The sequence below is a fragment of the Notothenia coriiceps genome, unplaced genomic scaffold (assembly GCF_000735185.1).
Source record: "Notothenia coriiceps isolate Sejong01 unplaced genomic scaffold, NC01 NC01_scaffold00003315, whole genome shotgun sequence".
Classification (NCBI taxonomy): Eukaryota; Metazoa; Chordata; class Actinopteri; order Perciformes; family Nototheniidae; genus Notothenia; species Notothenia coriiceps.
This window is the reverse complement of record NW_011336016.1, coordinates 239,859-260,786: the sequence shown is the minus strand read 5'-3', so window position 1 is coordinate 260,786 and position 20,928 is coordinate 239,859. Positions and strand designations below refer to the sequence as shown.

Genomic DNA, 20,928 nt, shown 5'->3' with positions numbered 1-20,928 from the left:
AGAATCACACTACACACCTACGCAATGATTACATTCAGGCAAACTGTAGAACACAACCTCTTTGGGCAATGTGTATATACTTATCGAAAACAAGCAACAAAATGTAATACCTTGGAAAATGCCGTTTGATACTTTTTAAATAGCATTAATTTTCGCTAAATTGATTTATCAACTTTTAATACTTTTTAGAGATGTAAGGGAATACAACATTAAAACAAACTCAAACAATTTTTTGAAAGAATGTAATTGCAATATATTTTGCTGCTAGTATCATTAATAATCCTTCAGTGTAGTATTACATATTTACTGAATCCCTTCCACTAAACGCTGTATCTACTGTTAATCCTCCGGTGCAGTGACGTTTCTTCTCCAACAGAGTGAGCTAAAGCGCCACAACAGCAGAGAAGAGCTGAATAGGCCCAGCTCCTAATGATGCTGATCTCATGCACTTCCCCTTTGCCACACACAACACAGAAAGGCCTCATTGTAGAGAGTCAGCTTTTCATGCTGCTCATCTGCATCACTGTCTGTCACACAAGCCCTAAAGGCATGACAAAAGCCTGTCTGTGTTTTAGGGTGTTGTTATGCATGTTTGTCGAATTATCCAGCACAAGTTGTTAATACATGTGTCTCATTACTGTACGCCACCCTTCTCATATATATTTATTCGGCCTGCAGAATTTAAACTACATCACAAAGATGTTTTGAAACTAATATATACGGAAGTCAAGTATTGCAAAACTCTTCCTAGATATTCACTGTTATCATATTCCTCTATCTTAAGACAATGGTACTTCCTTTTATATCAAAAGCAACTTCAGAAGGACAGCAAAAATAGCTTTACAATAAGGGTGCCAAGGAAGAAAGCTTTACCAAAACAGCAGACTGTTTATTTATGACAAGCGGTGTCACACCTATTACACAAGTCCCTTCAACAGCCAGCAGTACTTCCCTGGAGGGTTTGTTTTATGTTCTCCCTGCCTAACATGAAACTACATCTTGAAAGCAGTCGTTAAATACAGAATCAATACAAAAAGGCTTGGGGAACCACCACTTAGCCTTATGTCAGCAGGATTTGCAGACACAAGTTATTTTCTGTACATGCAGTATGCGCCATTCTTGCCACTATAGTATAGCAGTGCAGGGACCTGAGGGTATGTAACACCATTCAAACGGACAAAGACACTAGCTAAGAAGAAGACATGGTGCACTATTACACATCCTTGAAAAGCAAATGTAAACTAAATACTTTTCAATTAGAAAATAGAGCTTTTTTTTTTTAAATAGTACAAATCCTTTTTACTATACATTTTCTTACACTCTAAAGACACAATGCCAATGTTCACAAAAATGCAGTATGTTTTACAAGAAACTATTTCCTTTCATTATCTATTTTGCAGCTACAACCACTTTGTCCTCCAGTGAAAAATGATAGCTGAGTTTGCGGATTACTCTCACAGGAAAGTATCTGGTGTAGAATTGCCAGTGGATCTAAACTTAGCTCCAACCACTGACCCATCTCTGGCTTCCTGCCTTTTCCCAGATAAGTAGGAGCTAGTGTGGGAGATGTCAGCCCACGGGATACTGAAATACACCAACAAACAACAGAATGCTAATCTTAACTTTTTCAGAAATAATCTAAAGTGATACTGGCAAAATGTCCCATTGTAAAATTCCACTTTTGTGTATAATTTATAATAATTATAATCTTGCCTGAACTTGTTTTCTGTAAGACAAAGAAGGGCAAATAACTTACGATTGCAATGGGAATTTTGTTTTAAAGCAATGCATTGTTATAACCAAGTATGCTTGAAATGTGGACAGTGCAACAACACATATAAAAAGGGTTTCAAATGTTGATCAAACACCTTGGTTTAAATGTATACCTAAGCTAGTGTGACAATTGCCAGATAAAAGAGAATGCCCCTGTCAAGCAAAGCCTACCAGGTCAAACAAACCAGCTGCTGACACAAACATTAAATGAACTGTAGCGCATTTGGCATGTCATTCAAAAATGTAAACCTGTCGAAATGAATCTGTCTTTGAATTGAGTTGAGTCTTTGTTTTTTGTGCTGTTTGCAGCAGTGCACCTACAACATGTAGGCCATTTGGTTTGTTTTTGTATGTATTTGTATCATTATTATTATAACGATAAAAGATAATAAATCAAATAAAAACCAACTGGCTCTGATGCTGTAGGTGCTGTGCTGGAATAAGCACTATAATCCTGTAGTAACTTTAACTTTAATAACAATTGCAGAATGCGTTATGTAGTCTGAATGAAAATAAAATATTGTAAATATCATATCCTTCTTATTGGCCTTATCCAGCGCCATATAGATAGAATATTAGATATAATTACTATTATTATATTATTATATTATTATTATATTAGATAGAATATTCTATCTATATGGCGCTGGCCTTATCTATTAGAATAGGTCCAGGACGCAGGATGCCATCCATACATCCAAGCATATGTTAGGCTGTTATTATTATGTAATCCCCTTGCTCTTTAGGAATTGGTCATCTCTAGGGTGCTTTATCAGCATGTGGTTTCTAAGTGGCACACAATACTACAAACAGACCTCTAAATCAAACGGCTCTTCAAACAACCTCCCTCGTGTAATTAACCAGGGTATGAGCATCCACAGCTAAACGCCAGCTAAAGTATTGCATACCAAGACAGATGCAAAGCTAGCCTGAGCTAAGAAGCTAAGCAGCGAGAGACATATGCTTGTCACAGAAAAGCAAGCAATATGGTATGTCCCAGACCACTGTAAGGATAGTAGGCCATCCCCTTTAATAAATAGTGTCTGTATTTTAAGATTGGTGCAAGATGTATTTCTTAAACACGCATGTTATATCTTGGATATCAAGATATTTCGGGATATTGTTGTTGCTTGACAAAATGTAATGTCACAAAACGTAAGCAGGTGTATGCAATAAGTTGCTAGCAAGCGTTAGCACACGTTCACCTAGCCACTAGTGTACTGTAAGTCAGGTGGAAGGATCACACAAGGAAGCAATCTGGCAATGTTGCTTTCAATCAAATGCAGCGTTACCGCAACGTTAACGTTTAACTGCACTGTGAACGAGGGCCTTTTTAGTTAATGTAACATCGAAATCAAATAAACACTCCTGAATGAGATGCAGTATAATGATTCAGAAGGAACATGATGACCCTGGGCTACTCTACAGTTAGCTTAGCTGCACTACCTAGCAAAGGATGGAGAGGGGAACGCGAAGTAGCCCGTTAACGTTACCTTGTTTATTCCAGGCAGTGCAGCTCCCTGCTGGTCACATCCAACCGACACAGACGCCGTTAAGTGCGACACTGGGGCCTCTTTTAAAGAAACAGCCCTGTCCTGAGTGTATAATAAACAATATGGCAGTGTTTAAGTTGTGTTACTACTGAAAACTGACGTTGGTTGACAGACAAAAAAATCAGTATCTTGTATTCCTCTTGTGTGCTGGAGCGAGTCCATGGGCTAAACCATTCGTTCCCTAAGAGAGGGGGTAGCTGAATGAAGTGCTGAAGTTTGCATTCTCAATTTGGTAATAGCATGACGTTTGGTGTACTGTAAAACGTACAAAAAAAGTCAGCACATATTATATTCAACTCGTAACTAGCTATAAGGGGCAAGAAAAGGCTTACCAAAGCCGCAAGGAATATTTCGAACACTTTTGGGTCAGGTTTCGATGCAGCTCGTCTGCCACAACTAGCTGATGCAAACACAGGAAAGCTACCTAGCAACCGTGTCGCTGACCATGGTGCTAAAAAACAACCCTGCAGATTATGGGTGCGTCCTGCTCAGAGGTCATAAGGTGCCACTCACCTGTTCGATTAATAACGCGTCGCATACATATTCCTCAAACTGTGCCGGATTCTTGCTTTCCTACTTATATTTTCAGATTTTTTATTTCTTTTTCTAAGCAAGATGAGACACATTTATTTTATTTAATAATAATTATAATAAAGCTTTATATATAGCACTTTTCATACAACACATGTTGCTCAAAGTGCTTTTCAAAATGGCACACATCACAAGTTACAAATAAACAACAAGAAATTCCCCTCAGATTAGATGTTAAAAACTTTGCAGGTACGTGCAGCAAAATATTAAATGTGAACAGGTTAAGAGACACAAGGAGGTAAAAGGTATGATACAAATAAAATACAATAATATATGATTTCTCTCCGACAGATAAGACACAAGACAACTGAATCGATGCAACAATATAAAGATTTAGCAGACTTTATGCAGAAAGTCCTCCATACTGTAAAAAGACACGAGCATAAAAAACAGGAAAAAACACACAAGTTAAAAAGTTATTTATAATTTAAAGCTATGTCACAAACGGTCTTGGATTTAAAAGAAGTCCGCATTTCTTAAAGTTTTAGATTTATTGGCAATTCGTCACAATTTGAGCAGCATTGAAGCTTAAGTCAATAATAAACGGAAGTTGAAAATGTATTATTTAAAATGATAGCTTATAGATGCATAATACAGATACAGTAGGCTATACAAATAGATAAATAGTATACAAATTAAACGATAAAAAAGAGACAGGGGTATATCAGATGTGCAGAGACATATTTTATATACGGTTTTAATATATTGATTGATTTATTTGATCACTCAGACAATAAATATTTTTAGGATATGGGCATCCTGACTCAACGAATTTGTGTGTTTGTCATTTTTGACATTTTGCATTTGACAGTGCATGTGTGCACAAAACATGTATAAGTCAGTTTCAATAAGACTACCTACTGTTTAGAGTTGGCCTTTGTTTATTTTTGGTAAGATGAACATGTAGTCACTTACTATTTAATTTTAAATGAAGAATTGAAAAGTTCATAGTGACTGCTAATGCCTCTCACCACAAGGATACACTTTTTTTTTATAAATGTTTTTTCTTTTGTGTCCTCAATTCCACCCGCATAACTGCGCGGTGTCAATGGTCTGCATCAGAGGCTCTGGTCTGCATGTTTTCTTCCAAAATCACTTGACTCTGAGGATTACATCACTTCCTGTGTGCGCAAAGTTGTTTGTAACCGTTCTGTCAAAAATGCTGCATTCAAGACGTGTGGGAAATGCCAAAAACCATAACTCGCAAGATGTTCATCACTCAATTTTTCGATGCCAATTCCTAACTGTAGGATTAAACGGGATATTTATAATAAGGTAGATACTGGGAGGGTGGTTTTGTTATTTTGGAAATAAACAATGGAATGAATGAACGAAATAACTTTATGAGTGGTGGTATTTCAAAGCTGCATTCATCCATGGCCTGTCAAACTTTAATGATGAAAGATGTTTTTAAGTGACCAAACAACTCAAAAATATCGTGAAAGTCGTGACTTCCTTGCATGTGATGGCCACAATGTCCATCTACAATTGTATACAGTATGCAGTGCACCTCTTACACTGCTCATCATAATAAGTAAGTGGCAGGTAAAATAAGACTTTCTTCTCCCTGCCCCTTTCCATTAAAAAAAAGCTTACAAAGTATACTAGTTTTGTTTTATAATAATTGCCATGAGTAGAATACAAACTAAAAACTAAATAAAAATCTTAACAATCTAAAATCCAAATATCAATATACTTTATATTTTAGCCACCGATTGATCACTAGTCATACAGTACACGTGATATATGAGTATATGATTTCCAACCGGCCCTTGAAAGCTGCGTTTCATCCATTAATTCGGTTCAGTGGGTATTCCCATATGACGTGAACGCAGCACAAGACGACAGCAGGCAGAGGTGAAAAGTCTGGATCATGTTTTCATTCCAGCGGAGGAATACTTGAACCTCAGAGGACATTGTAAATAACGATCATCTGGGCGGTTAGCAAAGCACGTCGAGGTTCGGTCCACAAGGAGAAGACATTAATGTTGTTGTTAGCCAACCCGCTAGCACAAGCTGATATTTGTTAGCTAGCTAACGGAGGACCCTGTTAGCTAACGGCCACCATCATCGCTCCTAGACAGCTGTGCATCGCCCTGTCTTCCTACGATGGGAAACGCAGCAACTGCCAAGAAAGGCAACGAGCAAGAAAGCGGTGAGTACCTGAAAGCCATCCAGCTAGCTTGTTAGCCATCTAACCTTATCATGAAGTCAGGGAGCCTTTAGCAGTGTCCAGTGTTAGCAGTCAGTACAGTAACATGGGCTGCAGAGAATAACCATTATTGGTATCGTACTCTACAAGGTGTGTTAGCTCCCTCGTAATGGTGTCTGTTTGCTTATTCCACCTGGTGCCACAGATGATGCAGCTACCTAGTTCTTGAAAGTGACATTCGAGCAGACAGTGAGGTCCTCCTAATAATCCTGTTGAAGGTTTCCCACATGCAGATACAAATAATTGAATCAACAAAATGAAAGATGTTCTTAATGTTCACTCTGTAAAACTGAAGTTATCAATGCACCATGTTTAATTTCCAAACTGTTTTTTTCAGCTGCCTGGAGCATGATAACATCAGCAAACATTGGTTTCTACTTAAGCTACATATAAGGCCTATTCAATGCCAAGTATAACGACTGGCAGACAAATTGGCTGCTTAATGTGTTTAAAATGTGCTATTGATGTTAATGATAAACAAGTGTTTTTTTGGTTAGGGCCTACACAATGGCTTAAAACATTTTCTATTCAACCAACAAGTTAACTGTAAATTACATTGTTATGCTTCTATTTCTGCTTTCTTACAGTGACATTAACTTGTTTTTTTGATGCTATAACTTAGAGGAAAGGTCGCCCGTCCTAGTCAAATTACACCTGTCCAATATCAATTTTGCAATTTGAAGTGCTCCATCAATCATTTGAAAGCAGAAACCGGAGGGCACTCTGTGGTGTCTAGTGAGCATTTGCCAGTAATGACCAAACTAATCCACTAAACTGTCTGTCTGGAGCCCTGATCTTGGCCTGCTTTCTCATTGGCATTAGTCCAGAAGTTTTACAGCCTCAAGCCACCTGTAGTTTATGTAGGGAGGGGCTGAGGGTTGTGTACAATAACATTGTCAGTACAAAACAGACCCACATTTGTGGAAAACAACTTTTTTTTCTAGATGAGGGTTTGTTCATAAGGTTGACTTTTAAGCACAGGGCAGAGCTCCTTGAAGCACTGCATTGTTAAAGTTTACCACCAGAGAGCAGGATAACCTTGAGGTAACTTCCCTCTAAGTCAGTCAGTTGGTGTTACAGGTCTACTGTTCCTTATCAGCACTCTGAATGCACCATAGCTGTGTGATTTTTCTGACATAATCTTAGGAGGCTGGCCTGTGTGCTTCGCTTCCTTTGTATACCTTTGTCAAAGCAACGTCACATTGGAGACCTATTAGAGTTTTCCACACCATGTAAAAGAGTAAACATACAGTTGTCCGCTGAAACTGAAGCAGAGTACTCGAACAGGAAGCTCGACTTTATGTGGTTAGCCAAGCATTGCAGTGCGCTCGGCTACATACAGGAAGTTCGTATCACTCGTTGGTCTTGAGGGTGAAAAGTTGCCTTTGCCTGTGAGCCCTTTTCGTGCCGCGCGCCTCAGGGAATTTGTCTCAAATGGCCCAGGGAAAGGACCAATCCTTCGCAAGCCGCCTTTTCCATAGATGTCGTAAGAGTAGCCAAGAGCAAAAAGGACTAGAGAGTGAGGTGCCTCATATCTCTGAGTTCACCATCATGTGGGATAAGTTCAGTAAGTGTGATGTGTTGCTTTTACACAGATCTGTAGCTTCGAGCAAGACAAGTCTCGGCTTGCTTTTCTAGTTCTCGTATGTCGGAAAACTATTTTGATGAAGCGTATATAATAACCCAATTGCTGTTTGAGTCTAAACTATTCTAAACTATTCAGGTCTGTTAATTGGTTTACATTTGATTAAGTCGTTTTTATTTGTAATATACATGGTTGATTATTAGTTTGTTGGTTCTTTAGGCACACATTCCTGATTCACCAGAGACATCCGTATTAAGCAGCTTTGTAGGGGAAGCCATTTGTGGTGCTTCAGTCGCTTGCTTCATCTTTGTCCTTTCATTCGTGTGTGCTGCAAGTTTAAAATGTGTTTTACGTGTGCTTGTTACAATGTCCTTACAATCACTGTTTTGTTATAGTCTTTGTGACAGATGTGTAGTGTATGATAATGAAAAACCTCTCCAATTCTGTCAAGAAATAGAAACTTAAAAGAGAAAATGAGGTATACATATTGAGGAATACCTGATGTAATTGATAAGATTTCAAACTCTATGACTTAGTTTTAGCCATTTTTTTCATGTTTAGTGATAGACTTTTATAGAAGTTTTCCAACCCAAATAGTGGTGTTGTTACAATGTAGAATATTGTATTCAGGTGTTAATTGTCTTCTTCAGTGTCATTTTGTTGTTTGTTTCATTTAAACCACTTGAATCTCAAATGTTCTTGTTTTAAGCTCTTCATAAATGTGTCTTCCTCTCTTTCTCTTCTCCATCATTTCCATCCATGTGGGTGAATGTTCCTGCAAACTCCTTGGTGAACTGTAGAGACTTTTGGTATGCTAATTATTCCATGAGCAATCCTTAGTCACAGAGGATAGTCTTTCAGCAGTTTAGGCCTACCGGGCTTGTATTATCCTTCATCTTAATATTACAAAGATTGAGGTCATTTGGGTAGCCGGTTAACATACAGCTTCCACATAGTCCTTCAATGCCAGGTATTGTTTAAATTAGCAACTTCATACCAAGTGCAACACCAATTAGACATTAGATACCTTCTGTGACTTTGGACATCTCATGTCTGCTGTGACTTTCACAATGCACTCTTTCTACTGCCTGCACTGTGGCCTCAGTTGTGTTTTGCATTTTGCATTTTGTTCTCTGCCAGTATTACTGCCTTCCCCACTTTACTTCCACCTTCTCCTGAAAGGGATGCAGAATAGCTTGTCTACGAATTGGCCATTTCTGTAAAGTCCACAAAAAAGCTCTTTGCATCGCTTTAAGAATTAGAATATCCTACGTGTGGTTTTAAGTCTTTTTTTAAGGAGATTTTATTTTGTTCCAGTTTTTTTTAAGTAAAGTCCTGCATCCCCAGTACTTGACATTTGCCTGACCTTAAAATGCCTTTGTTTTCCTGAAAATATGAACTGCCTTTGTTTATTTTCCCAAACATGGTAAAGTGCCCCAGTTTGTTTTTTCCCCTTAAAATGTTAATTGAACTTCTGTGAAAACCAAAATACTTGTCGATAAGTCACACTTGTGTCTCTTTTTACAGTGAAAGAGTTCTTAGCTAAAGCCAAAGAAGATTTTTTAAGAACATGGGAGAGTCCACCACAGGTAAGTTGTTCCCTGTGAATAATTTTCTTTAAAGAATTCAAACTTTAATTTCATTTAACTCACTGGACTTTTCCATGAGTGAACACAAATATGACACATAGACACTTTGTTTAACCACTTCCTGCCTTAAATGTTGTTGACTGAAATGCTTACTGATTACGAAATCTCCATTCATCTTGTGTTTTTACTCTGAGCTTCACGGAGGCAAAATGTTGTTCCAGTTGGATCGATTAGAGAGGCAATTACACGAAACTGATAAGCAAAAAAGGAAGCATTCAAATCACAATGTTTCTGTCTTCACTTTGACTGATAATCTTTCCACAGAGCACAACTGGCCTGGATGACTTCGATAGGTTCAAGACTCTGGGCACTGGCTCATTCGGGCGAGTTATGCTTGTCAAACATAAAGAATCAAATCAGTTCTACGCCATGAAGATCTTGGACAAACAGAAAGTAAGTGTATTTCTTAAAAGAAAAACTGTTCACCAATCTCAAAGTCAAGTGTTGTAAATCTGGATAGTCTGTGAAAAGCAAACTCCTGCATGCAATTTTAGAACTACATAAATGCTGTGCATCTTGTAAAAGGAAATGGTACGCTTCCTCTCATGCACTAAGAGCGTGTTATCGTTGAAAACCTCAGATGCGCTTCACATTAGAGTTTCGATTTTAAATACTGATGTGAGAGTTGTGGGAGGAGGTAAGTGTGTCCTCTATGGGCTGCTCATGTCGCGGTGCACTGCTTCTCTGAATTTCACATGGTGGAATTAAAAGATAAATATGTCTGACTTTCTTTGTTCTGTTTTCTTCTTCACACTTTGTATGGGGAACTTTTATAACCAACACATGTCTTTTTTCATTTATTTATTAATCAGTTTTTTGACTTTTTATCCCACTTGCTACTACTAATAATGTAATAATAATAATACATTTATTTCGTAAGCGCTTTTATAGGTGCTCAAAGTCGCTTTACAGAGGTAGTAAAAACAAAAAAAAGAACAACAATTAAATATCGTAAAAATCCCATTAAAATCTAGCAATAAAACAACAATCACACATTAAAAGCCAGTTTGAAGGTGGTGAGGTCAGTGCAGTCTCTGATGGGTTGTGGGAGTGAGTTTCATTTGACATAGGTGCTGACCATTTCCCAAAGTATGCTATGCAATTTACAGGTTTTTAAACGTGAATGTATTGTATCCCAGGGCGGCATTGTTTTCCATTCAGATGTTTCACTATGCAGATTCAATTGGAAAAACATGCCTGAGACACAGCAGGTATTTCATTAATTGTCTTAGCCAGCTGTTATATAAGTGTGTGGTAATGCAGTTAAACTGGATTGTGTTCATGTCTGACAGTCCTTTTTAAACCAAGGCCCTAGAAAAAAATGTCCTTAATGATAGGTTGAGTTCAGATTAAACGCCAACCAGATACAAAGATTGTCAACACAAATGCGTGAATAGAAAGAAAAATTGCACTTTTAACCATCTTGCAGTGTAAAAAGTCAAACTGAAAAAGAATAGAATTGAATCTCTGGTTTATTACGTCTTCAGTCTGTACAAGTTGCTTTGTACATTTGACTGAAATGAAGGGAAACTGACTGTCCAATCCAAGATAATGGAATGCATTGAAAATAAATCCTTCATATTTGGGTGGAAATTAGCAAAACATGTGTGTTTATTAACTTTTTTATTTGGCGTAGCTCTCTTTTATTTACTTTAGATTTTGCTTTGATTGAACTGGAAAATAATGCAATACACTCAATTATTAGAATGTCTTTTGCTTAATATACACTTAGTTATAATATTGTGCCTTGTTTTCTCTTCAGGTGGTGAAGTTGAAGCAGATAGAACACACACTAAATGAGAAGAGAATACTACAGGCCGTGTCTTTCCCCTTCCTCGTCAGATTGGAGTACGCTTTCAAGGTACATTCAGACGCCTCCTCCTGCAACCAACTACATGGTTACCACATTACCACTGTGTTTATATGTTTCATCAAGACATCCAAAAGTAATCTAACAGAACTTTTGTGTTCACCTGTCACAGTGCTAAAGCTGTTACAGTACAAATAGCCAGGCAACTTCATGTGATGTAACAACAACCTTAACAGAATGGGCACCCCCATAATACTTACATTGTAAACAGTGTTTCATTTACCTACGTGAAGAACTCTTATTATTTAACATGTTAGCAGTGGTTTTGCCCTGGACTTAGTTTTTGTTCTCCTTTTTAATAAACAGGACAACTCGAACCTCTACATGGTGATGGAATACGTGCCGGGTGGTGAGATGTTCTCACACCTCAGACGTATTGGAAGGTTCAGGTATAGAGCACACATTAATGCTTTTATTTTTGTTTTATTTGTTATCATGAGCACTTTATCTGACACTAATAGCTGGACAAAGCTGTGAAAACCATATCTCTAAATGATTGAGTTTGCGCCTTCACTCAGAAGAGAACTGTGTTTATATATATTTCTGTCTTGACTGTCCTTTTTACAGTGAAAACCATGCAAGATTTTATGCAGCTCAGATAGTACTCACCTTTGAGTACCTTCACTCCTTAGACCTCATCTACAGAGACCTGAAGCCTGAGAACCTGCTCATAGATCAACATGGGTACATCCAGGTAAACAGTTCGAGTAAACGTTGTAAAATAAAAACATAAACTGAATGCAAATGTTTGTTGTGACTTTGAGGGTTGAGTGGAAAAAATGGTTTAAGCCCCTGTCACACTGTCCCGGAATTGACACCCGATGGACACACGATTAAGGAAATGTTCAAATTCGGCTCTGATCGTAACAACATCGGGCCATTCGTGAGGGCATCTTAAGCCATCGTATGACCGCCGGTGGAATTTATCAGGCTCCGGCAGCAACTTCGGGAGCGGTGGCAACATCTTTGGCATCACAAAGCATTGCCGAAGGACCTTGTGAAGGTTCATTTTCGTGTTGACTTCGTGTGTCCATTTTGCCCTTCGTAAGGCATTCGTGAGGGCATCTTAAGCCATCGTATGACCGCCGGTGGTTTCTCAGGCTCCAGCAGCAACTTCGGGAGCGGTGGCAACATCTTTGGCATCACAAAGCATTGCCGAAGGACCTTGTGAAGGTTCATTTTCGTGTTGCCTTCGTGTGTCCATTTTGCCCTTCGTAAGGCATTCGTGAGGGCATCTTAAGCCATCGTATGACCGCCGGTGGAATTTATCAGGCTCCGGCAGCAACTTCGGGAGCGGTGGCAAAATCTTTGGCATGCCAAAGATGGCTTAAGATGCCCTCACGAATGGCCCGATGTTGCTACGATCAGAGCCGAATTTGAACATTTCCTTTATCGTGTGTCCATCTGGTTGTTTTATTGCACAACAAAATCATGTAAACATTTTATGTAAATAACCCAATTTGTGTTCTTGTTCTGTGAAACTAAAAAGGATATAATATATTATTTTGAAGGCGAGGAAGTTGTTGTTGCTATGGAAACAACATGACGGAGAAAACTTAATATCTTCTACATATAAAGACGGATAAAGTAAAGAACAAAGTCTGAAAATATCAGTACAGTATCATAGTACTTTAAAATAATTGTTTGTGTTACTTTCGTTGCAGTTGTATGTCTTAAATGTAATGTAAATGTTGCCTTCGTGTGTGGTTCGGGGCCATCTTCGTGCGAAATTCACAATTCCATATTTGTGTGTCCATCGGGTGTCAATTTCGGGACAGTGTGACGCGGGCTTTATGAACGAAAAACTTTGGTTTGGATTTTCTTTTTTAAACTGAAAATCTGGCGTGAGCTTGTGCTGATAGACGTAAATGTAGTACATGTTAATTTTGTCCTTAGTTTATTTTCTTATTGTGCTCTTATCGTTCTATGTTTAGGTCACAGACTTTGGCTTTGCCAAAAGAGTAAAAGGCAGGACCTGGACATTGTGTGGGACTCCTGAGTACCTGGCTCCAGAGATCATCCTCAGCAAGGTGAAACGGTTATACCCAATGTAGCCTGCATGCATGTTATGACATTAGATTTAGAAAGTACTAAAACAGTAATTCCAGCACAATAGATTTTACATGGTTTATCTTTGTATTCATACTTCACAAATTAGTATTTGAAACTAGCAACACTTGTAGCTAGCTGCAGTTTACGCCTAGCAGAAACAACTGTCTGGTGATGATTTAGGATGTATACATTTACATCAGCCATAAAATCCAAAAGACCTTAGTGCGTCAAACTACTTTGTGTATTAAAATTGGCTGACGATTTCAGGGATACAGTTACTAGTCATATGATGTGAATGTAAAAACCCACAAACTAAAGCTAAGTGTAGAGCCAACACAACGGAAAAACGGTCTCTCTTTGTGAATACCTGACTGCTCTGTATGTCTCAAACCTTTCTGACTGTCATCATCAGTCATTATCCAAGATAGTTAGTCAACATTAAGGTTGAGGCAAGCCTACAGTCTTTTGGAAATATTGGGGGTTTTTTTATTTCGGTTTCTGACTCTTCCAGGGCTACAACAAAGCTGTGGACTGGTGGGCCCTTGGAGTTCTCGCCTATGAAATGGCTGCTGGTTATCCTCCCTTTTTTGCTGATCAGCCTATCCAGATCTACGAAAAGATTGTGTCTGGCAAGGTATGCAGAGATACACACACACACACACACACCGAGACACACAGCCTTAAGTTTAAATATAATATTGTCATTATGCCGCTGCCTTGAAACCACAAGTATCAACTTGCCTTTGTTTCTCTAGTATTGCTTTTTATATGTAACCAAGTATGTTATAGTATCAACTTGCCTTTGTTTCTCTAGTATTGCTTTTTATATGTAACCAAGTATGTTATAATAAATAGGCGGCTTTCACACATGTTTTTATATAGATTGTGCTTGTTAATCCAAAGTGCCCTGCTATTTCTGCTCCTGTAGGTACGATTCCCCTCTCACTTTAGCTCTGACCTGAAGGATCTGCTGAGAAACCTCCTCCAGGTCGACCTGACAAAGAGATTTGGCAACCTGAAGAATGGTGTGAATGACATCAAAAATCACAAGTGGTTCGCCGCAACAGACTGGATTGCCATCTATGAGAGAAAGGTATGATTTTATTGTGATATTACATGTTTCTGATGACACATCTGTTACTGTTCATCATTTAGTTCTTTAGTAAATATGATAAACAATCATATAAAAATCATACACAAACCGTAAAGCTCAAATTGAAGGCCGAGGCTAATTTAAACTCTGAATCCCTTTTACTCGTTTGTTTACACATTTTGACAAATACACAGGTCTTAATCAGACATTGAGTACCCTTGTCAGTATCGACATGCTTAACATTATTAGATCTTTCCATTTAACGGAAAACCCTGAGCACCAAAGTATAATTCATTCTGATCTACCGGCATGGCGACTTCCTACCTTTTGAAGCTGTCATCTGCATCTTATTCACAGTAAATAAACAACAGCCCTAGTGTGACCTCGGTAAAAATAATGATCAAAAAACAATTTCTTGTTTTCATTCTTAGGTTGAAGCCCCCTTCTTGCCAAAGTGCAGAGGACCAGGCGACACCAGCAACTTTGACGACTACGAAGAGGAGGACATTCGTGTCTCGCAAACAGAAAAGTGTGCAAAAGAGTTTGCTGAGTTCTAGTGAGTGGGCAGGAGTCCCATCAGGGCTCACGTGCTCCGGGATATTTGCACTCTCCTGAGGGTTAAGGTGGAACTGAGGCCGTCACGTGTTCAAAACAAATGCCTCGTTCCTTCATCCCACACAGCTGAATGAGGTCCTTCTTGCCATGATCCTGCGTGCAGTTAGCACTAACCTATACACAGGCACATTATGCAGACACCCCTCGTGCTGCGACACATAAATACTAGACCACGTGCTCATCTTCTGTCTTTTTGCTTTCCTCTTTTTACGTTTGGCACTTTTGAATAGCCTCCGTCCTTAATGATTCAATTCAAATAATTAATTCAAAAGCAACATAAAAATCTAAAATAATTGAATGCCCTTTTTCAAATGGCACAAAGAGTGATTGATTGATTGGTTGATCGATTGATTGATTGGTTGATTGATTGGTTGATTGGTTGATTGGTTGATTGATTGTATTAGCTGGTATTGCACATATTGTGATTTAAGCTTTGGGAAAATAGAAGGATTTTTAAATTTATTTCTAAAATAGATGTTTGCCTGTTATCTGTTACATACCTGAGTGTGATTCAGGGTTCTGTTTGTGATTAATCACGGACACTTCAACACATAACAATATTCATCATTCTGGTGTCCTTAAGACCTAGATCCTTGTATTTTTTGCATCTAGAAAGATACATATATGAGACATAAGATTTTGTGTTGTTAAAGCATGACCACATTTCCAACAAAGAAACTAGTGTTTATTGAAGAAACAGTATCACTGATGCTGGCTTCTTGACGTTTCAGAGTTTCAGCACTCGGGCATTGAATCCTTGAAGAGATGGGTTAACAGTGACAGGTGTTATTATGGAGCAGAAACGTGTCAGCGCTGATTCAACTCAATTATAGGTTTTCTTTATCCGTATCTGGTTTCATCTTAGATAGAGTGGTATTATATGAAAGGAACAGAATTATATATTTTTCAGGTACAACTTGGTTTCACGAGAGAGTAAAACGGAAGGGATTTGAGTAGTTACTCCACACAACAGGTCACCTGTCCTTTATACGGCCAGAACTGTATGAAGTGCATGGACATGGCGTCTTTAAATAGCTGAAATGTAAAACATTTTCTTGAGAGTATGTTGTAGTAAATGCAAATAAGTGTTGGTCCCAAATGTCCATTCTGGGTTGCTTTTCAATTTAGTTTTAAAATGTTGCTTTGAAATAGCACTCAAAAGACATTATGTTACTGCCATATTTGTTTTAATTGTATTTTTACGTTTGCATGTTATGTTTGTACAGCAGTGTCACAACAAGCGTATAGTGCCCTGAAAGATTTCCCATCTTTTTGTTGTTATTTTCTTGTGTTTGTGTCATGGCCTGTGACATTGGAGCATTAGATAGGCAATGTTTATCTGAGTGACATATTCCCCAGCATAATCCCACTAAAGCAAATCTATACCATTAACCATGAAATGTTAACAGAAAACTGAAATATCATAACCTATATAAGTATTCATTCATCTTGGGCATCACTTTGTTGGAACATATATTTACCTCAACTATAGCTTGTAGTCTCTTTGCATCATGTTTAACCAATTTGTACACTGTGATGGAGCAATATTTGCTCATTCTTCCTTGCAACATTGCTCAGGCTGGGTCAGGTCAGTAAGAGAACGTTAACATACAAAGACATTTCTAGATTCTGGCTTTTGAAGAAAATTGTAACTTTTCATTGTAAATCACTCCTTTTTAAGTTGTTGTCTAAACATATTTAATACATATTTCCCCCCTTTAACACAAATCTAGGTTGTATGAGGGATTTGTCTATACTGAGCACCATTCTTCATTTCCTATGAGTTCTGACACATTGCTCCTTCCTTGCTGCTGGAATGTATTTCATTTTCTGCAAACTCCTCACTGCGTGACAGGTTGACTTAGTGTTTTTAATAGGTTATCATACAATCTGTTTGTGAAAGGTTCAATACCTACAAAGCCAAGGTGTCCACTTGTTAAACTTCCAGATGTCAGAAAAGTCCTTAGTGCTCCTGCGATCCTCTGATGTCCTCGGGGGGGTCAGATGTTGAGGTCATTCCTGCAGGTCGGGCACTCAGGGTTGAAGGGGAAATCAAAGTTTTTGTTTGTTTTCTTGTTGCAAACAATAATGCATCATTGACAGTCTTTCAATTTAACATCTCTTAAGTCTTCTGAAACGTTGATCATTATTTGACATGGTGCTCAAGTGTATGTAGATGAACAATGCAATTTAATCTAGTTCAACAATCTTTGACAACCAAATGTGAAAAGGTTTGGTGGCTGAATCCTTTTTTTAAGGTACTGATGTATATTGTAATTGACTATGCCTGAACTTTTATTCATATATTGAGCACATGATGTGATTTTTTATTTAGCCCTGATTTCATTTTAAAGGCACAACTGTTTATTATGCTATTTTATATTTAAATTAGAGATGTATTCTAAAACATATTTTTAATTATTTAAACTCACAAAGTTCTCAGAATATATAAGAAAACGTCAACTGTTGTATTCAGAAAAGTGCTATGAACAGTTAATATAATAGATTATTTATTTGTACCATGCTTTTTTTATTTGCCCTTATTCAAAATAAAATGAAAATATTTAACACAGTGATGCCACTCAAGCCTATATAAAATTGTAGCCTATTAGTTTAACTTATTTTATTATTTGTCTTAATTCTTTTTTTCCTTTCTTTATTTGACTTGAAATGACCTTTTATTAAAGGGTGTCCAACATTATTTTCCAAGTTTGAAGGATGAACAGAATGTAATTGCAGGATTTATGACATTTTTTATCTGGAAAAACTTTGAAAACTGGGAATTCAGCATGTTTCAATCCAAACTGCCTGTGTATAAATCCTCCCATAAAACATATGTAGGAAATCCACAGCTCTTCTTATGTGTCATTTATATCCCATGTGTGTAATAATGTTTGTCATATTTGATGTAAATGATGGCATTTTTCCCTGAACCACTTCACACTCCTGACTGAAGGAAATCAGTTAATGACTTCTTTGTAGCTAGTCACACATGCCAGTATGGGATCAATAATCTGAAATGTGTCTGTATTTAGTTTGTGGGATATTGTGCACATCATTTAAAAGGCTGACACGTTTTTTCCCACCTATATTTACTTGTGTTTGCAAGGGGGATATACTTTGCTGTAGCAGATTTTATGTAACAAAAGATATGTCACTATAATAAATTCTTTTTATGAAAAAAAAAACTGTAGTTCTCATTTATAACACTCCGTTCGATGTCTCACTATGGGATGCGCCTCAACGCGTATGCAAACAGAAGCATCAATCTCATTACGCCAATCCTGATTGGCTGGTGATCTTGACGTCTACGTCAGGGAATCCACCCACCCTTTAAGTAGCTTGCGCTACGTCGCAGCGTCATTCAAACACCTCTTCTCGCTTCAGAGCACATCTCAAAGATATGTTTGACATCAATGTGCCGAGAAATTTTGCTTTATGTGCAATGCTGGAAAGTAGCCAAGTACATTTACTCAAGTTCTGTACTTAAATACACATGTGAGGCACTTTTACCCGAGTATTTTCATTTTATAGTCATTTAAACTTCTACTCCACTATATTTTGCAAGCAAATGTTGTACTTTTTACTCCATTACATTTACTAGTTACTTTATAAATTCTGATTTTAACACACAATATTTAGGAAAATACTTTCAAAAGATAATTATTTGGTATAGATGAAACCATCCAACCTTATACTTAAGTAACTAAAGAGTGGCTTAACAGAAAATGTATTTGCAGCATTTTGTTTATGTTGCTGAAACAAGATATTCGCTGCTTTTACTTTAAAATAATGTAATGTATTTTTAGAGTTGTTGTTGAGAGTCCTTTTACTTACATTTTCCTCGTCGTACTTGAATACTTGTACTTGATGCAGTACTTTTACTTCAAATTGAGTATTTTTACAGTGTGGTATTGGTATTTTTTCAAGAACAGAATCTGAATACTTTTTTCCCCAGTGTTTATGTGTAGTAAGCATAGACTGTACATTGTAATAAGTCAGCAGGAGTTTGATCAGGCTCAAATACAAACGCTGGCGTTGAAACAAAAAAGAACTTCACTTCCCATGATTCTCTGCTGTCGTGGGCGAAGGAAGCTAAACCAATGAAGAGGGGCTAGTTGCCTTTAGTTGATTACATCTAGATTTTATCAAATGAATATCGCCGTTTATTTATTTGTAAAATATCCCCGTGAATAGAAAACGTTTGTGTCCTCCTTAGAACGTGTCTCGCTCGGACGCAGTGTTTTTGTCAAAGAGGAATCATCCTAAATAAGGTAACTGTTCTGTGTTGTATTAGCAAACCCAGCTAACTATAACTGTTAGCTTAATACGAAATACGAAGAGGCAGCGATTAAATAATATCGTCTTTTATCCAGACGTTTTTTGTATACTGTTCCTCAACTCTGACAATTGAATAGCCTTTTCTGCTTGATTTATATACGTGTCAATTAAGGCAATTGTATGTTATATGTAACGTTATTTTTATTGCAGCTAATCGTGAGCTTCTTCTTATTTTCCAAGCACTGCATCCCTCCCTAATGTCAGTCATCGACACAGTGCTAGCTTTGTTTTGGTCTCGTGCCGTGTGTTTTTTTTACTGTTTTATTTTAATTGTATTGCAGAGAAGAGACCTAGTGAATGGCAGACTGCGAAAGAGAAACAAAGATGGTGTTTGAGCTGCCAATCCACTAAACTCTGCGAGAGAAGACATCTGATGAGAAATTACTGCAACCTAACAGATTGTAAGAGACTGGTGCATTATGCATTAGGGCTTTAACTTAAAACCACATCGGCTCAATGAGAACACGTTTCCTTAATCCCCAGCAGTGTCACCTAATGGTTTCTGTTTGAGAGTAACAGCAGCTTGTATTGAAATAAGATGTATACATTGATTGATACCTTACCTCCTCCTACGCTTTGGTATCTTAATCAAGCAGTACCGTTTAAATGAGCCTCCCTCTAAAAATGTAGATTCATCTATAGACATGTTATTTTGTATTTGTGTTGTATTGCCTGTTTTGTAGGGCTGTTACTATTGATTGACAATGATTTAATTTTTAATCCCTGTTTAATGTTATAATTATTTTTCGCTTAATAGTTGGAAATTATTGAAAATTGACTATAGTGAATTTTTTTTCAGGGTTGTAACCAAATTCAATTTACGAAAAAAATATTAGTTTGATCCTAAATCTAGTTTATTCTACAGCTTTGAATTGCTCTTCGCTATCTTTGATTTTAGATTATTTTTATTAAAAAAAAAAATCCTTTTCATTTTATTTTCCTATCGGAAAAACATTTTGACACCATTTAAGGAGAATTTGTGATGAATGTTTGACTTTGCATTGTAGTGTGTGCATATTATAATGCATCTTTTGATTTGATGATTGCTATTGTTTTTATATCTTCTCCATTTTTGTTGACAGCCGGCATGGAAGACAAGGCAAATGGCTCTGTTGACACAAAAAGGTATAATTTTCAATAAGTATAATAAATAGTTTATTGTTTTTGAGTATTTGGAGGAACTGTTACAGTTGAAAATGCTTGCACACTAATATGAATACCTTCACTGTGACCTCACAGCCCAGTGGAGAATGGACAGCTGCCGGACCCTGCAAACTGGGGGGTCGCCGACGTTGTCAACTACTTCAAAGCAACAGGGTTCGAGGAGCAAGCGACGGCTTTCCAAGATCAGGTTGGGTGGCTCTTCCTGCTCAAAATTCTCATCACATGATTAAAGCAAACTAGGATGTCAGTCAAAAATGTCTCTCTCCGCCTGACAGGAAATCGATGGCAAGTCTCTGCTGCTGATGACCCGAAACGACGTCCTGACGGGGCTGTCGATAAAGCTAGGCCCTGCACTGAAAATCTATGAGTATCATGTGAAGCAGCTGCAAACCCAACACCTGAAGAGCAATGCCTCTTAGCACCTCCCCCC

The 20,928-nt window shown here is 37.7% G+C and overlaps 3 protein-coding genes across 5 annotated transcripts in view; 2 read left to right on the top strand and 1 right to left on the bottom strand.

Moving 5' to 3' along the window:
- ttll7 (tubulin tyrosine ligase-like family, member 7) overlaps positions 1-3,449 on the bottom strand; it is a 19,565-nt gene extending 16,116 nt beyond the window's left edge. Inside the window, exon 1 of the mRNA XM_010766445.1 lies at positions 3,267-3,449. The gene's annotated coding sequence lies outside the window, so the exon portion shown is untranslated. The remainder of the gene's footprint in view (positions 1-3,266) is intronic.
- A 2,274-nt stretch (positions 3,450-5,723) lies between these two features.
- Positions 5,724-18,172, top strand: prkacba (protein kinase, cAMP-dependent, catalytic, beta a). Of its 3 annotated transcripts, XM_010766436.1 has the most exons (11): positions 5,724-6,072; positions 8,515-8,523; positions 9,242-9,303; positions 9,628-9,756; positions 11,126-11,224; positions 11,540-11,622; positions 11,801-11,927; positions 13,168-13,263; positions 13,797-13,919; positions 14,214-14,378; positions 14,810-18,172. In XM_010766436.1, exons 1-11 carry the CDS (start codon positions 6,027-6,029, stop codon positions 14,933-14,935), a joined length of 1,065 nt encoding a protein of 354 aa, XP_010764738.1. In that variant the 5' UTR covers positions 5,724-6,026; the 3' UTR covers positions 14,936-18,172. The 3 variants fall into 3 exon arrangements, with proteins under 3 accessions (XP_010764738.1, XP_010764739.1, XP_010764737.1); XM_010766437.1 differs by lacking the exon at positions 8,515-8,523; XM_010766435.1 differs by lacking the exons at positions 5,724-6,072; positions 8,515-8,523 and adding an exon at positions 7,274-7,696.
- Positions 18,173-19,094: 922 nt separating this feature from the next.
- Positions 19,095-20,922, top strand: samd13 (sterile alpha motif domain containing 13). Its single transcript, XM_010766434.1, has 5 exons — positions 19,095-19,267; positions 19,616-19,735; positions 20,417-20,459; positions 20,574-20,685; positions 20,774-20,922. The coding sequence occupies exons 2-5, from the start codon at positions 19,708-19,710 to the stop codon at positions 20,915-20,917; spliced, it is 327 nt and encodes a 108-aa protein (XP_010764736.1). The 5' UTR covers positions 19,095-19,267; positions 19,616-19,707; the 3' UTR covers positions 20,918-20,922.
- The last annotated feature ends 6 nt before the right edge of the window (positions 20,923-20,928 follow it).